General features: G+C 47.8%; 1 protein-coding gene across 2 annotated transcripts in view; it reads right to left on the reverse strand.

The window, feature by feature from the left end:
- Window positions 1-710: 710 nt before the first annotated feature.
- Window positions 711-18,931, reverse strand: part of HUNK (hormonally up-regulated Neu-associated kinase) — a 44,992-nt gene continuing 26,771 nt past the window's right edge. The window contains exons 4-10 of one of the 2 annotated variants that reach the window (XM_050333466.1): window positions 18,629-18,764; window positions 18,267-18,394; window positions 14,362-14,497; window positions 10,527-10,695; window positions 9,677-9,760; window positions 5,602-5,665; window positions 711-3,354 (exon numbers count right to left, since the gene is read on the reverse strand). In XM_050333466.1, coding sequence (XP_050189423.1) covers window positions 2,705-3,354; window positions 5,602-5,665; window positions 9,677-9,760; window positions 10,527-10,695; window positions 14,362-14,497; window positions 18,267-18,394; window positions 18,629-18,764 — 1,367 coding nt within the window. In that variant the 3' untranslated portion in view covers window positions 711-2,704. Of the gene's footprint in view, window positions 3,355-5,601; window positions 5,783-9,676; window positions 9,761-10,526; window positions 10,696-14,361; window positions 14,498-18,266; window positions 18,395-18,628; window positions 18,765-18,931 lie in introns of both variants that reach the window. The other variant, XM_050333465.1, reaches the window with a different exon arrangement.

Below are 18,931 nucleotides of genomic sequence, written 5' to 3' on the forward strand. Positions count from 1 at the left end.
AAATCGACCATTTCTGGGCACGGACGATTAAAAAAAAAAACCACAGGGAAAACCCACGGAGAAGCCAAACTCCTGCGCACAGCAATAACGTCCCTGAAGTTCCTGCTCACTTTGTGATAAGCACAGCCCGTAATGAGTTTGGGGTGCTTCAAACAGTGAAGTTTAAAGCCGCATTACAAAGGAGCAAATAAAGGGGCAGGAAAACCTCCATCCCATTTTCCCAGGGACTCGCTGACAAACCACTTTCCTGGTGCACTGGGGACTGAAAAGACTCCTTCAAACCCGACCCAACCCGTTTCCAGCTGCGCACCGAGGGATTTTATTGCAAAGATCAAGTGATGTCAAGTGCAAAAGCACCAAAGTAATTGTTATTTACTTTTAGGATTTGTAAACCTCTGCGCTCAGGAATTTTAATATTCAGCAGCCCATTTACAGGAGAAGCACAAAGACACAAAGCCCTTTAACAACAGATGCCGATTATTTCCCTTCCTTCTCGCTGAATAAATTCAACACCTGTTTTTCCAGGCAGAAGAGCTGGGGAAAAAAAAAAAAAAACCTGAACGAAAATACTTCTGCCACGGGCAGGGACACCTTCCACCGGACCAGGTTGCTCCAAGCCCTATCCAACCTAGCTTGGAGGGTTTTTTCTGTGCTGAGATTATCCTTTGCTATGCAGTGACCTGGTAAACAGAGTCAGCAGTCCATGGCAATCTTGTCCAAAAAGTACATGTATTTAATAATGATACCAAATACAGCTTCCCCCCCCCTGGAATTTCCACTGTGGCATTTCAGTAAGTCCCTTCTACGGTCACTGCAGTTGGACTGTACAGAGCTACTGTCTACACTGGATACAAGGTTATGTTTTAGCAGTGTAGTACTCATATATTCTCTATAAATATAATAAAAGATTTAACATTTGCTTTCATTCTGATTCTTACACATATTTACTGGGTTTTCACAAAAAATACAGGTCTCTTTCCTGCCTCCCCCCAACCTCTTATTGGGTTCCAAATAAACCTGAGTTTGTGATTCAAGTCAGCATCTGCCATCTGTTCAGGTACGTGAGTCTGGCACACAAAAAAGGTGGGATTTCAGTGGTCCCTGATCTCAGTGGTCTCTGATTTCAGTGATCCCTGATTTCAGTGGTCCCTGCTCGCTGCCTCTGCAGCACAGACATGTTCTTAGCACGAAGGAAACGAAAATGCTTTGACATTTCTAAATGAGAAGAGCCTAAATGGACCCCTGGGACGCACAGGTGCTCTGTACAAACAGAGTACAACACTTTCTGATGTGAAAACGAATGAAATTATTTCAGGGCTGTCTTTCTCATCCTGTTGGGATGCAGATTTTGGTGTAATGTGTTATGCTGCAAACCAGGAACACGTGCCCAGCTGTGGGCTCTGCTGGGGACCTCCTCCCCTGCCCCAGCCAGCCCCTGAAAATCTTCCTCATGAAACTGGAAGGAAAACACCTCAAAAAGGGGTAACTCCCACTCTCAGCATTTGCCTGGACACCAAACCAAGGGGGTGACAAAACTGTTTGCAAAAATATCGATGAAAATAGGGCTAAACCTTCTAATTTATAGGAAATGGGGTTGAAGACAAAAACAAAACCAAAAAGAAAAATGTTGCCAACCTCTCAGATGTATTGTTTACTTAAAAAACCATGACCAGTATGCAGGACATGGTATCTCTTAAGAAAGTTAATCTTCACTGCTCATAACACCCCCCAGTTTTTGGTAACCACTGCATTACCAATCCTGGAGTATAAAACAACCTCGGTACAGGTTCATGTGTCCTTTATTGGTCATTTTAATTCACTGCAGTCTTTCAGAGAAGCCTTCAGGTGCGTCCAAAGCTGCCTTGCTGTAACAGGGGCCAGTGCAGGTGTGGGCTGGGTTGTTTGAACACAGCCTTTTGCAATATGGATTTCTGCTTGATGCATCTTCTTGCAGACCCATCCCATGAAAGGAGCAGGCCTTTAGCGAGGTGCATTTCCACACTTGTTTTTAAATAATCCCGTTTCTTGCGAGTGATGTGATTAAATCAGTGGGTTTTTTTTTTAAGGGAAGAAAAATTATTCTGGTTTTAGAGCTACTTCACGTAACCAACAGTAAAATCTGCTTTGACTTCCAGCACTCCCACTTTTTCTGAACGCTGAGATCACTTGTGTCTTTTTACTCAAGCTCACAGCACCGCCATCTCCTCGGCAGTGCTCGTCAGCAGGCTGACTTTGGACAGAGTGTCTGGAGTTTCTCCCCTTGCCCACCCCGTGAACAATGCCTGGAGCAGTGCCACGTCCTGTGTGGCACAGGCAGGGGGAGCAGGGACAGTCTTACCACAGATCCTGGCACCACAAGCATCCCCTTGAGGAGCCAAACCCTCGCCGCCTCCAACCAGCCCCGCTGCAGCCCCAGGTGAGAGCAGTGAAAGTACACGTTCACCCGGCTCTTCCAGGACATGTTTTGCTGTACAGTCAGGTGCCAAATGCTAATATTACTTAACAGCACGAGCAGAGCCCTTTTCTTTCAACTTCAATATGCAGGAAACCACCTTCCTCACCAGCAAACCTCCTGTTTCCCGTGCTGGAGCACTGCGGTGTGATCCGCAGCGACAGTAACGTGCCCGTGGCTTTCCCTTCTTGGTTAAAGAGGAAAAAAAGGTGAGATCCCAGAGCAGAGCAGAGCAAATCCCAGGATGTCAGGCTAGCACTGGCCGCTGACAGCATCTGCTGTGCTGAAGGAGATCTGGGTGGGGCTCATCTGCTGCAGCTGAGGCATCCTGGCCTCCAGCAGCTTCTCGCCGGCCGACTGCATCGTCTGGCTCCTCTTCCTCAGCATCTGTCCGATCCCCATCATGGGGAACCTGCCCCTGCTTTTCACGCAGTTGGGGCTGCCCAGGGGGTTGCTGGGCACCAGCTGGGTGGGGGACACGGCTTCTTCCTTCGCCGGATACGCTTTTTCTTCGTAGGTGAAAGACACCTGGGTGGGGTGGACGGGGGACGTGCTCCCCGGGGGGAAGAGCGGGGACAGTGTCCTTTCACTGGAGCTTTTGTAGGGGAAATTCATTGGGGAGCCTAAAATCCTGTACTGGTGAGAGGGGGAAACCTGGTCTATTTGGTCGTCTCTGTCGACTGACTCGAAGGAGTGCACGATGTTGAGGATGAGGGGGGAGTCCTTGGCTCGGCCCCCGCTCCGGGCCGGCTCCTGCTGCGGGGGGGATTCCTGCCTCTTGAGGAGCCGAGGGGTCCTGGGGGGCGGCTGCTGGACCTCGAGGTACTCCAGGGAGCTGGAAGTGACACAGCCTGCCTTGGTCGCCAGGGGCTCGTGGAAAGGGCTCACCCCCCCGCTGGAGTCTGCAAAGCAATCGGAGAGGGAACCAGGAGAGTGGGTTGGAGTCACCGGCACTGCCTTCCCCCAGCAGGCAGGTCCCACATCCCCTGGACACACTGCACAGGGGCCTGACAGGCACCAGGCACCACAAGCTCTTGGGGACACATACACACACTCTCAGAACCTCGTTCCCTGACTCAGGGACGCACACCCAGAACCCAATTCCCTGACTCTCACTCGATACTTACGCTGCTGTTCCACGGGAAATTCATCTGCCACTTCCCTCAAAGGCAGCAGGGGAGCTTAAACTGAGTGGGACAAGGACTCGAAAAGAAAAACCACAGGTGTTTTCAGCTGTTTGTATTAATTATATCCTGATAAATCTCACGTTTCGCCTTCTCTCCGCACAGCTTTGTCTGGCTCTTACTGGATCTGTGTCCTGTGTTTAGTGCCACACCTAGAGCCCCAGTGAGTTAATCCCTGGTGTCCTTCCTCGCATTTTGGAACAGAACCTGCTCTTGGTTTCAGACATGTGAATGTGGAGTAGCTGCACTGGCCAGACTCAGGCTGTTATAGTTGGAACAGATTTGCTGCATCGTCTTCAGCACGAACCTTCCTCCAGCAAGGACTGAAAATAAACGGAACAATCTTTGCAGGATTTGGCCCAGTAAAACAAGGCAGCTTGTGGAGAAGATCTGCCCAGTTCCTACAGGATGCTGGCACTGGCTTATGCCAAGCACGTTTTGCTGCCTTTATGGAAAGCTGTCCAAGGAGCCTGATTGCCAAGTCTCCCTAATTGAATTAAGCCACCAGTTAATCACTGCCCATGAGTTCCCTCAAACCACCTAAAAGGGATCTAAAATAATTTAGGTCTGCCGGCCCTCAGGTCACAGCCACAAATCTCACACGTATCCCTTGTGAAGGGAGGGTCTCATCAGGTGTTGAGACCTGAATGGATGATCAGGATGGAATCTCACACTCAGGGCTGTCTGGCAAAAGCAGACCAAGGTTAATCCGACCAGTTTCTTTCTAAAAGAATTATTTGACCACTAAATTATTTGACCACTTCATTTAAGATGTGTCAAAATATGGTTTCTATAAAAAAAAATGCTTTAGCTGAGATCCGAATGATTTTCAGGTTTCGGATCAAAAAAGCAGGGGGAAACCTAAAGAGGAATAAAACCTAACAAGTTGACTTTGCCCTGTGCCTTCCTCCCAAAAGGGACAACAAATGGGAGCAAAATGGGCATTTTTAAGTGGTTTTTTTAAAATATTTTTCACAGGAAGTATGTCCCATTTCTGACCAGCACTCTGGACTCCTGTTGCTTCTGGTTCTGCTGCCACACAAACACCATTTGGACCTATTTTTTTTTTTTTTCAGGTTGATATATGAAGTCATGAGAAGGAGCATCCACAACTCTAAATAACCCCCTGACACCACAGCAAGTGCTTTTACATCACTCTACTTCCCCACACTGCTCTGCAGTGATCACCCCTTATTTAGTTCCTTATTTAGCAACCAGCTACATCCCCTTCCTGCTCCTCAAGGTCTCCCCTCCACGTGTGCACTACCAACACTCCCCTTTCCCTCTACTCCCTTCTCCCACCTCCTTTTGCCAGGAGCTCTCACCCATCCCTCCCACCCTGTGTGATTAGTGGTCTCCTCTGGCTGTCACATCTTTTCCTTTCCCTGCTCACGTTTTTTTTTTTTCCCCCTCCCTTTGCTGCCTGAAATGTGCTGAGTTTCCCAGTCCCACCTGCCTTCCCCCTTTCTCCACCACCAGCTGCTGCCCACTGCTCCTCCCAGCAATGCCACTGCTACTGGCACATCCCCAGGGTCAGGGATTCTCCCGTGCTGCTCCTCAGCCCCCTCTCAGGAAAACACATTCCGTGGTAGGAAGAAGCTTGTCTACCAGCTCTGGTTTGTCAGTGATCTGGGGTGGGTGTTGATGCTTTCAAAACACCAGCGTGAGTGCAGACGATTTTGTGTAAATAGGGAAAGAAAGCTTTTTTTTTTTTTTTTTTTCTGAAAGCACTGCAGGAACTCTGTCAAACACGAGGAGAAGTAAAAGTGAGAGCTCTGAGCGCCGTTCAGGACGTTTCGCTCCACGTTCCACGACGTTATCCCATCCTTTCCCACACCGGCTCCTGAGCTGACAGCAATGCAAGCCCATTTTTCACTCACAAACACTCACCACGCACGGGACACGCTCGTTAACGCTCATTAACACCGCACACAGGGACGCCCCACGGGCGTTTCTCCCACTGACCTTTCTCGGGACCCCCAGCCTTGGCGCCTTTCCGGTCCTTCAGCAGAGCCTTGGTGTTCTGGATCTGTGAGACAAGACAGGAAGAAGGCTGTCTATATGAAACTGGACCTTTCTCAGTTTTCTTTGGGGGCTGACGGTGAAGAATCTCCCCTTTCTCTCCTTGTTCTTTGAGTTTTTTGCCCTTTAGGTTGTAAAACAGACAAGAACAGTTGGGTTTACTCAAGGGAAGGTTCAGCAATGCGCGAGCACTCCGCTTACCCAAGCTGGGTTAAGAACTTCACATTTACAAGGAACTTATCCTGACTAACTCAGAATAACTTACAAGGAACTTATCCTGACCAACTCAGAATAACTAAATCTGCCACGTCTCATTTCTCCTCTGACACAATTTCATGGCTTCCATCTGCTCTGACACCCAGGCAGTGAGAAAGATGGGTTTGGAAAATTAAAGGAAAAGGAAAGTTTTCTCTTCAGAGGACCTTTGTCCTCACTGGAGGAAGCAGATACAGGTATGTGCTCCTGTATCTGCTCCTCCATATGTGAAATACCCTATTTAAGCACCAAAAAAGGTCTTTGATTTCTCTTTATTCCACTTCCTCTGACTTTTTAAAAAGGTGAGCTGCCGAGCTTTAAAGAAGTTTAAACACTTTAAATCATTTATTTTCCCTCCAGACAAGATCTGGAGGAATATGGCCCTTGATTTTACAACATCTCTGCAACTGCACAAGACACGGAAGGGGAGAAAATTCCTGGCCCACCCTTTCCCTGAGCCCTAACTGCAAGTCATGAGGGGGAAGAGCTGAAGGTGGGATTGCAAGAGCACACATCCTAGATAGGTTTGATCTCCAGGGATGACAGAGGAAAAACAGAACCTGGGAGTAGGACTCTGAAGAGGAATCCAATTTTCAAAGCACTGTTTTACAGCGAAAATTCACTGCCTCTTCTTTCCATGGCTGGATTCAGCAAGCTGTGAAAACACCCTTCACCACTGATTTCTGGGGGAGCCAAAGGTCTTATTTCACATCCAAAAAAATCAGGCCTCAACTTCGTGGCTTTATTTTGCTACCCCCCAAAGGCTCCAAGGGTATCTTGCCTTTCTGGAACAGAGTGGGGTGGCGTAGTTTGAGATGTCCCTCCCAAAGAAGAGGGCCTTTTGTTCTGGCTGGTTTGGTGTTTTTTCCTGTGGTCATAATTCCCATTTAAGCAACATGTTTTGCTGCATCTTATTAAAAAGTCACTGGGATTACAGGTCTTTTTTAAAAAGAGGATGAAGGAGTAACAGCAGCAATAGTGATGATGATATTAACAATAATATTCATAATAATAATAATAATATTGCTGTGTGAATCACCTCCTGCCACAATATAGGCAGTGGCCTTCACCCTGCTGGGGTGTTTTCTCAGCCACACCACCCAATTCAAGCACCCACAGCAAAGAAAACTCACGTTATCTGGTCTTAGCAATTAATTAGTTCACGCTGGATGAGCACTGCAAACGGTCTTGGAAGTGTTTTTAAAGCTATTAACGTTGCTCCTTAATGACCAAGGCTGTGAGAGAGGGGAAATGACCGAATCCTAGACTCCCCAAAGTGCCACACACTGTTATATTTTAAAAGGGAAGGAAGATTTCACTCGGGGGAGTTGTAAGAGTTTGCTTGGCCGTGTCGCGCTGCCCCACAATGCAGGAGTTGTACCGGTACTTTATACTTGATAGGTTTGGGAATTACATCATCCTCTGCTATTTCCTGTCCTGACCTTGACCCTCAAACCTACCCTCAGTCCCAGCAACGGATTTGAAAGGCAGATAAAGGGTGTTTGCCTTGGCCATGTCTGAAATGGTGACAGGGTAGTGACATAAGCTCCTAAAAACTGCACATTCCCTGGGTCTGAGCCCCCCAGCTGCCCTGGGGGGAGGCAGGTACCCCCAGCCTGCTCCCCTGGGTGCTCTGGAGGGACCAGCCACTCATCCCACTAAAAGAGAGATGAGAGAGAGACACAGACTCGTGCCTGCCTCCCTCCTCCCTGTCCACGCTGAGCGCTCCGGTGAAACCAGCCTGCAACAGCCTGGTTTCCTTGGCACTGCCAGCAGCTCCCAGCACGCTAAAAAAACCCCAGTGGAGAACAGTGGCTTGGCATGACCACTGCCCCCATGCCCCCAGCCTGCCCCAGCTGCTGGCAGCCCCTGCCTGAGGCCAAGTCCTTATTTCCCATCGCTGAAGTGAACGAAACTCAGGAAACTCAGTCGTCAGCTGCAGCCACCGCTGACCATCCCTCCCATCCCTCTCCCTGCTATTCCCATGGCAACAAACGGCTCTGCTCTTGTGCAGTGCCTGCCAGGGGACCAGTGCCTCCCAGTTCCCACTCTGGAAGTGGCAGGGAGGGGTAAGGGGACTCTCTCTCCAGCCCACGAAACTTCCTGAGCTCACAAATCCCCTGGCCCTGAGTGCCGGTGGCACCCGCTGATGCCAGTGGCATGAGCTGGCACTGCCAGGGCTGTGTTGCCACCCACATGAAGGCATTCTAGGAGAGATTCTACCTTAGATACAAGTGGCAGTAGCACCCCAGGGCCTGCATTCCCCTCCCTGTGCAGCTCCACCTGTCCTGGTACAGTAAGAATCATGTAATCCCCTTGTGGAAATACAGCTGAAGCAACAGAAAACATTGTAGAATCACTGGTTTGGGGTGGAAGGGACCTTAAAGATCATCCAGTTCTACCCCCTGCCATGGGCAGGGACACCTTCCACTAGCCCAGGATGCTCCAAGCCCTGTCCAAGCTGGCCCTGAACACTTCTATCCTCAGCTGTGCCCATGCAGAAAGAGAACAGACTGTGTTATTGTTCTTGCAGTGTCTGCACTGTGAGTACATCCTGGTAACTATTTCAAGAAAGACATGACACCCCCTCATCCTCTAAATAGCTACCCTGGGACTAACTCTGAGTGCAGGAGAGGCTTTGGAAGGAGTTTTATCCCTAAGCATGCCCTCGAAGCAAACTGGGGCCAAGCACCGGCAGTGCCGCTGGTTTCCAGTTATCCTTAGGGAAATCAAACATCATCTGCAGGCAGGCCCTGCTGCAGCCTCCCCTGCACAGGGTCAGTGCACAGAAGCTGTGAGCCCATTCCTGGATGGCTGGCAGAGCCATCCCTGGCCCTGCCACTGCACAGAGAAGTGGCAGCAGCAGCAGGAGGAAGCCGGTCCAGGCAGCAGCGAGATGCTCCACTGCAGCATCCTGGTACCTGCCTGTGCTTCCAGGGAAAGGCTGCTCTGCAACAGCTTGAATAAGCTGTCAGAGCACTGTGAAATATTATATTCATTGAGTCTACCCACTGCTGATACGTTTTAAGTAAGATGGTTTTGATTTATGGAAGGAAAGAGAAAGTACTTTGCCCTGCTATTTCCATGGCTTGCAGCTCAGCTCGTCTTGCAAGGAGCCTTTGTGACAAACAAACCCAGCCACGACACAGATCTGCCCCTGCAATTAGATCATCAATCCAGAGCTGAGGAGTAGCTTTTGAAGCAGGCAGACTCCTCAAGAATGCTGCTCTTTGTGTTGGCAGGGAAGACTTGCACAGCTCAGATTACTCTTGTAATTTTAGTGCTTGGCAAAGAATCAGCCAGGGAAGAAAAATCCAGCCATGGTTTAATAAAAAATAACCTTCTCTACTCACAGGCAAAAAGGCTGGAGAGCAGAGTTCTCTGCACTACACCACCAAGGTCTTAAGATTCAAGGAGAGTCTCAAGAAGACTCAATTTTGATCTTGTAACACCAGCAACTTGCACTCCAGAATGAAATTATGGAGCCCTATGATTAAGTTTACATTATTTTGCTGAATAGAGCCTTAAAACCTTTTAATTTCTTAAAAAAACCTCAAAGTCACCTTCACACTTCCACTCCAGGGGGTTGCTATTAGCTCCTTTGCAAAGGAATTGAGGGAATTATTTGTCCTGCACAGGAATGACCACGGGTCTTTTTTTTTTCTCCACGTGTCCACAAACCCATCACCTTGATCACAATCACCAAGGATCCCCAAATTCAATCTGTTTTCAAACCACTTTAACAAGCTTTGATGAGCTTTACCTCATAGGAGTCTTTATTTGCCTTGTATTTTTCTATCTGGTAGAGCTGGTTCTTGTGGCAAACACTGTCCTGGCCTTCAGCCTTCTGTGGAGAGAAAAGCACAGAAAAGTAAAACATGTGGGATAATTAGAGAAAAATAATGTTCAATTATTGCTTAATGTGCTGTATCCACTCTTGCATTCAGTGGAGGAGCATCAACTTGCAGAGCTGATGGTTTTGGTCCACTACATTTTAAATGCCACCGGTGGCATCATCAGTAAAACATTCTCGTGAAAAGAACGGAGAAAAATAAAAAATGAAGAAGCTGCTGTCAAATTGGAAGGCCCAGGACATACTCAGGGGCCAGGAAGGTCAGCAGGAGGCCAGATCACGTCACACTTTCACCCAAGTTTTCACTTAAAAGCTAAATAAAACCTTAATAAGCTCTCAAGCTTCCTCTTGATGTCCTGAATCAAGTCACGTGGCATTACTGATATTTCAAACAACAGAGCCACGTCGGCACAGGGACACAGCTCATCACAATCACTGAATCACCACGTGCACATGAGGCTCTGCATGGCAACAGTTTGCTTTCTGCAGGGTAAATGCCCTGCAGGAGGGGATCTCCTATGGAAACAGGGAGACAAGAAGCCTATCAGCAACTACTGGGGAATTCTTACCTGGAATAATGTTATTAATTTGCAAGGAACGCTTCCCCTTAGGGCTACAAAATTAGGAAACAAAAAAAAACCACCTCAAAACTCAGGTGAAGCCTTGAGTTTCCCAGCAAGCAGGGGAACTTTTAGGTCTTTTTTTCCCCCCCACCAGGCTCAGCCGCTCGTGCAGAGAACCAGAAGGAAGCAGAGCTCACCCTCAGGCTGGCCAGGTACCGCTCCAGCTTCTTATTGAGCAGGAAGTAGATGGCGAGCGTGTGGCTGGCCCTGTTGGAGAGCACGGTGTTGATGACATCGCTGTTCTTGTAGCCCAGCTTCTCGGTCATGTGGAGCAGGACACTCTGGCTGAGGTCCTCCAGGTGAATCCTGCACGGGGGGGAGAAGGCAGAGCACTGAGTTTGAGCCATCCTGGCGTTTGGAACCATCCTGCCAGTGACGGAGCCTCGGGGGGGACCAGGCACAGCCTGACGGGCTCAGGGACATGGGAGTGGCTATCTCTCTCTTCCCATTAAAAGGACAGGCTGTCTGGGAATCACTGGCACTGCAGGAAGCTGTGAGAGCTGAACAAACAGGACTCAGCCCACCTTGTCCATCCCTGGTATGAGACGGCACCGTGATGCTCAGGATGAGCCGTTTGTTACCCTGTTACCGGTGAGGACCATCAGGATTGTCACAGAATCACAGCATCCATATGGTTTTGAAGGAAAAGAGGTCAAATCCAACCCAGACAGGTCCCTGAAAAGTCCTTTTCCTTGCAGTCAAACACCCCTGGCACTCAGCTTCACGCCTTACTTGTCGCACAATATCCGTGCGCAGAGTAGAGAGGGAATTTCCTGCTGGAAAAGGGGGATGTGCAGTGTTACTGCAGCAGCTCTCAGAGTGGTAACACTGCTGTTATACCCCTGTCAGTTAAAAGCACACATCCAAGCCGTGTTTATGTATCTGCACTTCCACAGAGTCTATAACGGGCTCAGCCAAGTCAAGAAATGGAGTGGAAATGGCATCATCTCAGTCTAAGTTAAAACCAGATTTTCCAAAGAACTCCGCTCCTATTTAGACCTCTAAGTGTGCTGGCCAGAGTCCCAGATGTATCTGTCAACTCCCATCCATCTCCAAAGAAATGCTGGGTTTCACTTGGTTTCTAAAGGATATTCCTCGCTCCTAATATCAAGCCTAGTATCTGGCTAAGGCAACACAGGGGAGCTTATGCTGTGGGCGTTTTTGCCAGTTGTCTTCCCCCTTCCAGAGGATCATTCCCACCTTTCCCACTCCTGCCCTGCTGTCCCCCCCTGTCCTGTGCACCTGTGCTGTGAGGAATGCCCAGACAGCAGCCTGGGTCTGATCTACGGGGCTAAGGCAAGATGTAAGCCAGTGTTTAACAGAAAAAAACCCAAAAAACCAGTCTGGAAAATCTCAAACAACTCTTTCCCTTTGTTCCCCCTGCTTGTTAACAGCCTTTCTGCCCCAAAGAAATGCTCGGGGTTGGGGTTTTCTTCAAGTTCAAAAGCAAAACTTATCTCGGCCATTGCACGTTGAGACATCTGTACGGCAAAAGAAATTCAAGCAATTTCCACTCGCAGCGCTCAGCAAAACGGGAAATTTTCTGCTTGCCTCCAGGGAATTTCTTTAACAAAAGCCAGCTTATAAAAAGCCTGGGAGAGAATATTCTCTCGAAAACGCAGTTTTTTTGCCGTTCTTCCACCTTATCTCCACGTTCTTCCCTTTCCTACCACGTTCCTGTCTTTGGAACAATGGGTGTTACGCCCAGAATAGTGCAAGAACATAACACAGCTTCTCCTGTGTTGATTAAGAGAGGAATTGATTCTTTGCAAATTCAGCAGTGGATTTTTTAACACACTGCTTCAACACACCTTATCCGTATCTGCACACTAAGGAAAACTTGGGAGAAATTCCACAGGAGCTGACTCTGGTGGTACTTTCTGAGGCAAACTCAAAAGGAGTCAGGCTACATATTTAAATATTTCAAACTTTACAGATTATTTCCTCTGTAAAGCTCCAGCATGACAAAGTCTGGGTAGGTAAAGCTTGGGGCATCAACTCGTGAAACTAAAGCAAACATTATTACAAAAAAATGAAGTGAAGGAATCTCTGTGGCTTTTATCCTTTACAGCTTCCAATGAAATCTGGGTTCAGGTAGAAGGAGTATCTACTTCTCTCTTAATTTCTGACAAAATGATGGGAAAAATCAGTGCAACGAGAAAGAAAGAAGGGAAGAAGTTGCCCACCTCACTGCACTGCACTGCACTAAGCCAACTCTGGAAGGGAACCACAACCTCACAAAAGCCTGACAACTGCAAGCCAGGAATTAAAAACAGAGGCATGAAAACACACCTACAGATGCAAAAGAATCGTGAAAGCACATTGAAGCCTTACTTCTGTATTTTTTTTTCCTTTCTTCTGCAGCTAAGACTCAAACAGACAGAGAATTAAATTACCCCTCCAGCTCCCTGTTACACTTACACTGACTTAACAGATGCCACATTTAGTGGATTGATTGGGCTCATTATGACAGTGATTTCATTAGCTTAATGACTCATTCAGTTTACACTTGTTTTCCCTTTCTTTACCACACAACAGTTCACATGCACAGTCCAATGCACCACTGACACTCAGACCTCCTTTTGCCGAACACCACACTGGGCAAATTTAACTCAACTGCCCTTAAATTTGCAGCAGGGAGGTCAAAGAGAAAGGATCTGCCTGCTCTCATTCCTTGTGAAACAATTCTTTGCAGGGGCCACCTTTATATTGTGTCCAGGCGGGTCTGGGCACTGCAGGCCCCCTCGGATGGTCCCTGGTGATGCCCCTCCTTGGCATCCAAGCTGCTCAACACCCACCCAGCATAAACTTTGAGGGTGTAAAACCTGTGATTCTCCTCACAGGTCAAAGACAACAAAGAGTGTCTTTGTTTGGCTGGTGACCACCAAATCCTTTTTGGGTGGAGGACGGAGGATCCGACGTTCAGATAAAAGTCATCGCACCTCCAGGCACACCCTACATCTGCTTTCTAGGGGGGGGAAATTATGATCTTCACTGAGGGACTCTCCTCTTAGCGAAGTCAGGACAGAAATTCTGGAGCACTATCAAATTTTAAGCAGCAAAATTAGGCTTTAATTTGCAGCCTTTGCCTGGGTGTTGGCTGAGCTGCGAGCCGGTACCTCCTGCAGGTACCGGGCTGCGTGTGAGGCACAGCTGGAGGGCTTTGATAGAGCAAGGAGGTTTTATCTGATCAAACACAGGCTTGTATTTCCAAGTGAGTTGCCCGAGGCTCCATTTACAGTCACAGGAGAGGAACTGGTGTCTCCTGGGCACAGAGTCATCCTAAGGCAGGATCAAAGAGAAGGCAGATGAATCCTTATGTAAAGAGTGCCCTTGTTTCTCGGCACTGACTGCAAGGAAGGCCTTGCCTGGCTGGCTCATGTGGCAGCTCTGCATGTGTTTGAAGTCAAGCAAGATTATTTCTAACACCAAAGTGGACCACAAGTATCTTTCCCGCTTTTTCTTTTTCCCTGGATGGATGTTTGACTGACCACGAGATTTGTTCTCTTCCTGCATTTAGCCATGTATTCAGCAAGGTTCAAGATGAACAAGAAGGCAGGATCACTTAACTTTGACCTTTTCACTTAATCCACAGAGCCTCATGGATATAGCACAAGTAGGCTCTGTAAGAAAAGTAACCTGGATTTCACTGAATCACAAGGAGATCAGAACTGCCCGTCACACATCCCCATTCCCATGGAGCCAATTAATCCCATGATCTGCACCCCAGACCACCCTGCAAATAAATAATACACTGCAGGCCAGCTTCTAATTTAAGGTATTGCTTTGGACCATTCCAAGCAACACTTACTCAATCCTAACAACTTCCATGACGGAGTCACAAAAGCAATCCCAGAAAACGCGCTGGGATGGTGTCACAGGAGTGGAACTGAAGCCCCAGACCTGTTCACATTTTCACACACACGATGTGCAGACACCCTGGCGGGCTTTCTCCTCCCCTCCAGGCAGTACCTGTTTGGGTAGGTGACGTTGGGCGGTGCTCTTCCAGGGTAATTCTCGTTGAGCCAGCGATTTGCCAGGGCCTGCTGGATGTTTGGTCTCTTTGCAGGGTCTGGCTCCAGCAGGGATCGTAGGAAGTTTATGGCAGCTGTGAAGAAAGCAAGGAAAAAGCCCAAACAATAGCTGTGCCATCTGCTTTATCACTTACACAGCAGTGCAGTTACTACAGGTGTGTAGCCTGTCCAAGAGTGTACTAAAAAGCAATGTTTTCCTTACGGTATGCTCTGATGTCCTTGGGAAAATGGAAGTACTGATAAGGGACTAGCAAGTAAAATAAACAGTGATTTATAGTCACAATGATTTATGGAGTCATAAAGGAGAGGAGAAAAAGAGGTTTTTTGTCTCAGAGCTTGTTTGAAGTTTCGGAGCAGGTGAGACAACACTCGATTTCCTCATGGGGGCAAGAACTGGAGCAAGGTCAGACAGAAATCACTGTGTTTAAGGTAGGAGGAGATGGACCAGAGGGGAGGGGAGGGAAGGGATGCAGAGCCAGGAAGGAAGACATGGCAAATTTGGCTCCCTTTGACATTACGAGGACAAATTCTCTCCTGGCTTCCATCCAGCCTACAATCAGCTGCAGAAGGCTTTAGCCCAATTAAAAGAGTACAGCAAAATTCATTTTCATTTTGGTCTCAGGTGCTGAACCTTCAGCTTCAAGAGCTTCCTTCGAATACTATCCAACATTTTTGCTCTTTTCCTACAGCAACAGTATTGCAGAAAAGCAGCAGGAAAAGTCTACATCCAAGTTCATAAACTTGCTGGAAGCTGTTCCCTTCGTGCCCAGAGTGCCCCCTCCTCATCCTCCTGGGCACAGAAATCCCCATTACAGCAAACAACAAACCCCTTGTTCTTCCACTTCATCTCCTCTCGCTCCAGTAGCTCCCTTATCTCTGTGCTGGAAACCACACACATCCCATGGGCTCAGAGCAAAACAAATCACCCCTTCCCAAGCCAACACCCTCCTCCTCCATCATCATCATCACCACCTCCACGCTCAGCCCCCAAATCACCTGATGTCTCCTTAAAAGTCTTACTTCTCCACCACCCCCACCCTTGCCCAAAAGGCAGACTAATTAAATGAAGTTTGTGAAGCACCACAGATAACAGATTCAGACTGGGAGAAACTAATCCTGGAGGGAAGTTCCCCCCTGGAAGCTCCCTGGATCCGGGAAACAGGGTGGAGGATGAGTAACTGTGCTGGCTTGGGCTGATTTGAGCCGTCAGATGGTACAAGGAGGAGAGAAGCCTTTCCCAGATCCAGCCACACGGCTGTGGGATGACAAAATTAGTGCCCCAGGGAGCAAACATGAGCAAACATGTTCCCTGTCATGACTGAGACCAGCTCAGTGTGTCGTTCCCTCTGGGAGGCTGTGCCTGGTTGCAACTGGGGATACAGGTACGGCTTAAAAACACCTCTGGAGAAAAAGCAGCAAGGTCACTCCACAAGCCCCACCTAATAAAATCCTTCCTCCAAACCACAGGCACGAACAAACAGTGGCTTTTCTCATCTCCACTTCATTCCAGAGGGAAGAACAGGAGCGTAAGGAAGAGGCAAGAGAAGGAATGTGTGCAGGGTGAATACCAACCTCCCGAGCAACTGACCTCTGCCCACCCAAAATCAATAACCAGCTGGCTGTGTTGTTTAGGAAGCTTAAGTGAAAAATGGTTTCCTAAGTGGGGAAAAAAATCAAACAGTGACTCCAAACTTCCCCCGTTGCTACACAGGTTGCTCATGGTCACCCAATATCCTAACTAACACAAAAAAGTGTTTTATTGCTTAGTGATAAGACATGATGGGGCTGCATGTTCAGTAACTGTGAAAAGAAATATTGAAAGACAATGTACTGAACAAGCAAAACAGACTCCTGCAAAAACTTTCTCTATATAGTAAATATGTATATTAAATATATATATAATAAAACCTGATTAAAGCAAAAACCTAAGAAGTTAACGAGCACTACAATTCAGAGAGCAGAGGAGAAGAGTTTCCACCCACTGACCCAAAGCTTAATGGTGGCAGGAACAAATGTCATCTTAAATCAGAGTGTGCCGTGTCAGTGAACGTGAGAGGCCGCTGGCTCAGATCAGGAACTGATGTGTACCTTTGTTCCCCGTGAGGAAAGGTTAACGTGCTTAAATCTAGTCCATTAATTTGCCATCATCTCTCCAAGTTCTCACAGGATAAACAAAATACTGCCTTCCCTGGAGACCAGTGTCCAGTGAGCTCCACAAATGCCACAGAGAGGTGAGAAAATCTCATCTCCGTTAAAAATGGGAGGCTGAATGAAACAGTAAAATGAAGCCTGTCAAAAGTAACGTTATCTTTTTTGCTACCCAGTGTTTGCCTCCTACAGGCCTTTCCTGGGTGGTTCAGCCTTGAGCTGTCCCAGTGAAGTCAGTGCAACCTCCCACTTAAAGAGAATGGGAAGAAAACAATGACTGGGGAAACAGTCCATTGGTTCAAAGACACTACACAAGCCATCATGTAACTGCTCTTCACTGGTAAAATGATTTACCTCAGTCTAGGAGGTACATTTCTTGCCAAACTTGGAAAATGTTGACTGTGCCATGCAAGTCCCTGAATTCAGAGGTAACTTTGCAACTGATGCAGGACTTGGCACCCAGACAAGGGCAGCAGGAAGCAGTCAGTGCAATCTTTCTTTTAATTTACACAGTGAGGCTTTAAAGCGTGTGCTAGAACATTAAAACAGCCATTTTGTGCAACTGAATCCTAACGGGAAGAGCCCGGAGTGGAAATTCCGAACACCCTAATTGAGTCAAACACACAGCAAAAAAAAAAACCACAACCAAACAAACCCAACCCCAACAAACCCCAACCAAACCAAAGCCCAAAACCAAACCAAACCAAACAAACAAAAAAAAAACACAAATAGAAACTTGCAGCATCCCAGCTCTCTTGTAAACCCTCCACTTTACAACATGCCAGATTGTGAACTGCTGGCAGGAAAGGGTCCTTCATGCAGGAGCTGAGTGAACAAGGAGCAACAGGTTAGGCAGGGACAACCCAGGTGATAAAACCCTTCCCCATCCACCTCTTCCACAGGCAAATCTGTGCTTGGAGAATTCATCTCGTGACACAGCTCCCAAGGGCTTTGTCTCACACCCTGTAACAATGGTTTCCTACCTTGGCTGCCCTTTTTGCACTTGCAATCTTTTCATTTTACTGAGTGGCCCTTTGCAAAGAGGCTGCCAGGGAAGGAGACAGAAGCTCTCCACCAATCTGGCACACGAAAATAAAACCCAACTGGCGAACGGAGCTTGTTCCAAATGCTGACAGTGGTCTTGCTGCAAGCTGGAAAACGATTCTGTTGCCTAGTGACACGGCTCTGAAGCAGGAATTAATATTTCTGATGCTAATACATCAACAATTCCGCATTTTGTGAACACACAAAGGTTGTCCTAGGTCACCGGCCCAAAATAGCTTTCTGAGCGCATGTCATTACTACTCCATGGTAAATGTGAGGTCATTTGAGGCGGTTTATCACTCAAACCTGGTCATGATAATGCCCAGGAATCCCTTACTCCAAAATGATCTGGCTGTCCATCCATACACTAAAATCTGAGTGTGCAAAACTGACCGACTGCTCCACAAAGGCAGTTTCACAGAACTTCACAGGTTGGCCCCTTCTCTCACATCCAGCACAACTCGGTGCTTCTGCAGCTGGCACACGGAAATCAGACCAAAAGGAGTTCCACTACAGCAACTCCTGCACTTCTTTCGGAGGCTGAAATGAAAGGAACTGCTTTTCCCAACTAGCACAACACACTGGCAGCAGGAGCCACAATCATTCCTTGCAGTGGCTCTGACCAGGTCCCAGCACGCTCCCTGTGATTACCTGAAGAGAGCTGGGTGGGGAAAGGGTTCATCTCTTTGTCCACCATTTTCTGGTATAAGGCTCTCAAGCTGAAGGGCTCCACGGTAAAAGGCAAGGTTCCAGTCAACATGGCATACATGTTCACCCCACTAGGAGAAAACAGGGAGAAAGGGAAACCAAAATGATCAGGAACAAGGAAAAAACTTTAATTTTAGTGTTCAGAGACTGCATTTCATCTTTAAGGCCTGACACTATCACATTATGGACGCCCCATCTCTGGAAAGGCTCAAGGTGAGGTTGGATGGGGCTCTGAGCACCCTGATGGAGCTGAACGTGTCCCTTGCTCGTTGCAATGACAATTATAAAGTAGAGAAGCAACTCACATGGACCAAACGTCTATTTTGGGCCCGTATTTCTTCCTTGCCAGAAGTTCAGGGGCTGCATATGCTGGGCTCCCACACTGGGTGCTGAAGGGATCAGAATAACCCAGGATGCCTGCACAGTTGCTCAATCCAAAGTCTGTGAAAGGCACAGAGGCAGAGTTAGGAAAGACAGTCACAGTCAGACCGCCCTAGAACACAAGTGAGAAAGAAAAGAACATTTTTCTTCCACGAGCCTGAGGGGAAAAAAAATAAAAATTCACCCACATGCAAAAATTTCATGTAATTGGGTTGTACGAGGTGCTA

Source organism: Myiozetetes cayanensis, unplaced genomic scaffold (genome assembly GCF_022539395.1).
Source record: "Myiozetetes cayanensis isolate MyiCay16 unplaced genomic scaffold, myiCay2020 scf5-8, whole genome shotgun sequence".
In the NCBI taxonomy this organism is placed as follows: Eukaryota; Metazoa; Chordata; class Aves; order Passeriformes; family Tyrannidae; genus Myiozetetes; species Myiozetetes cayanensis.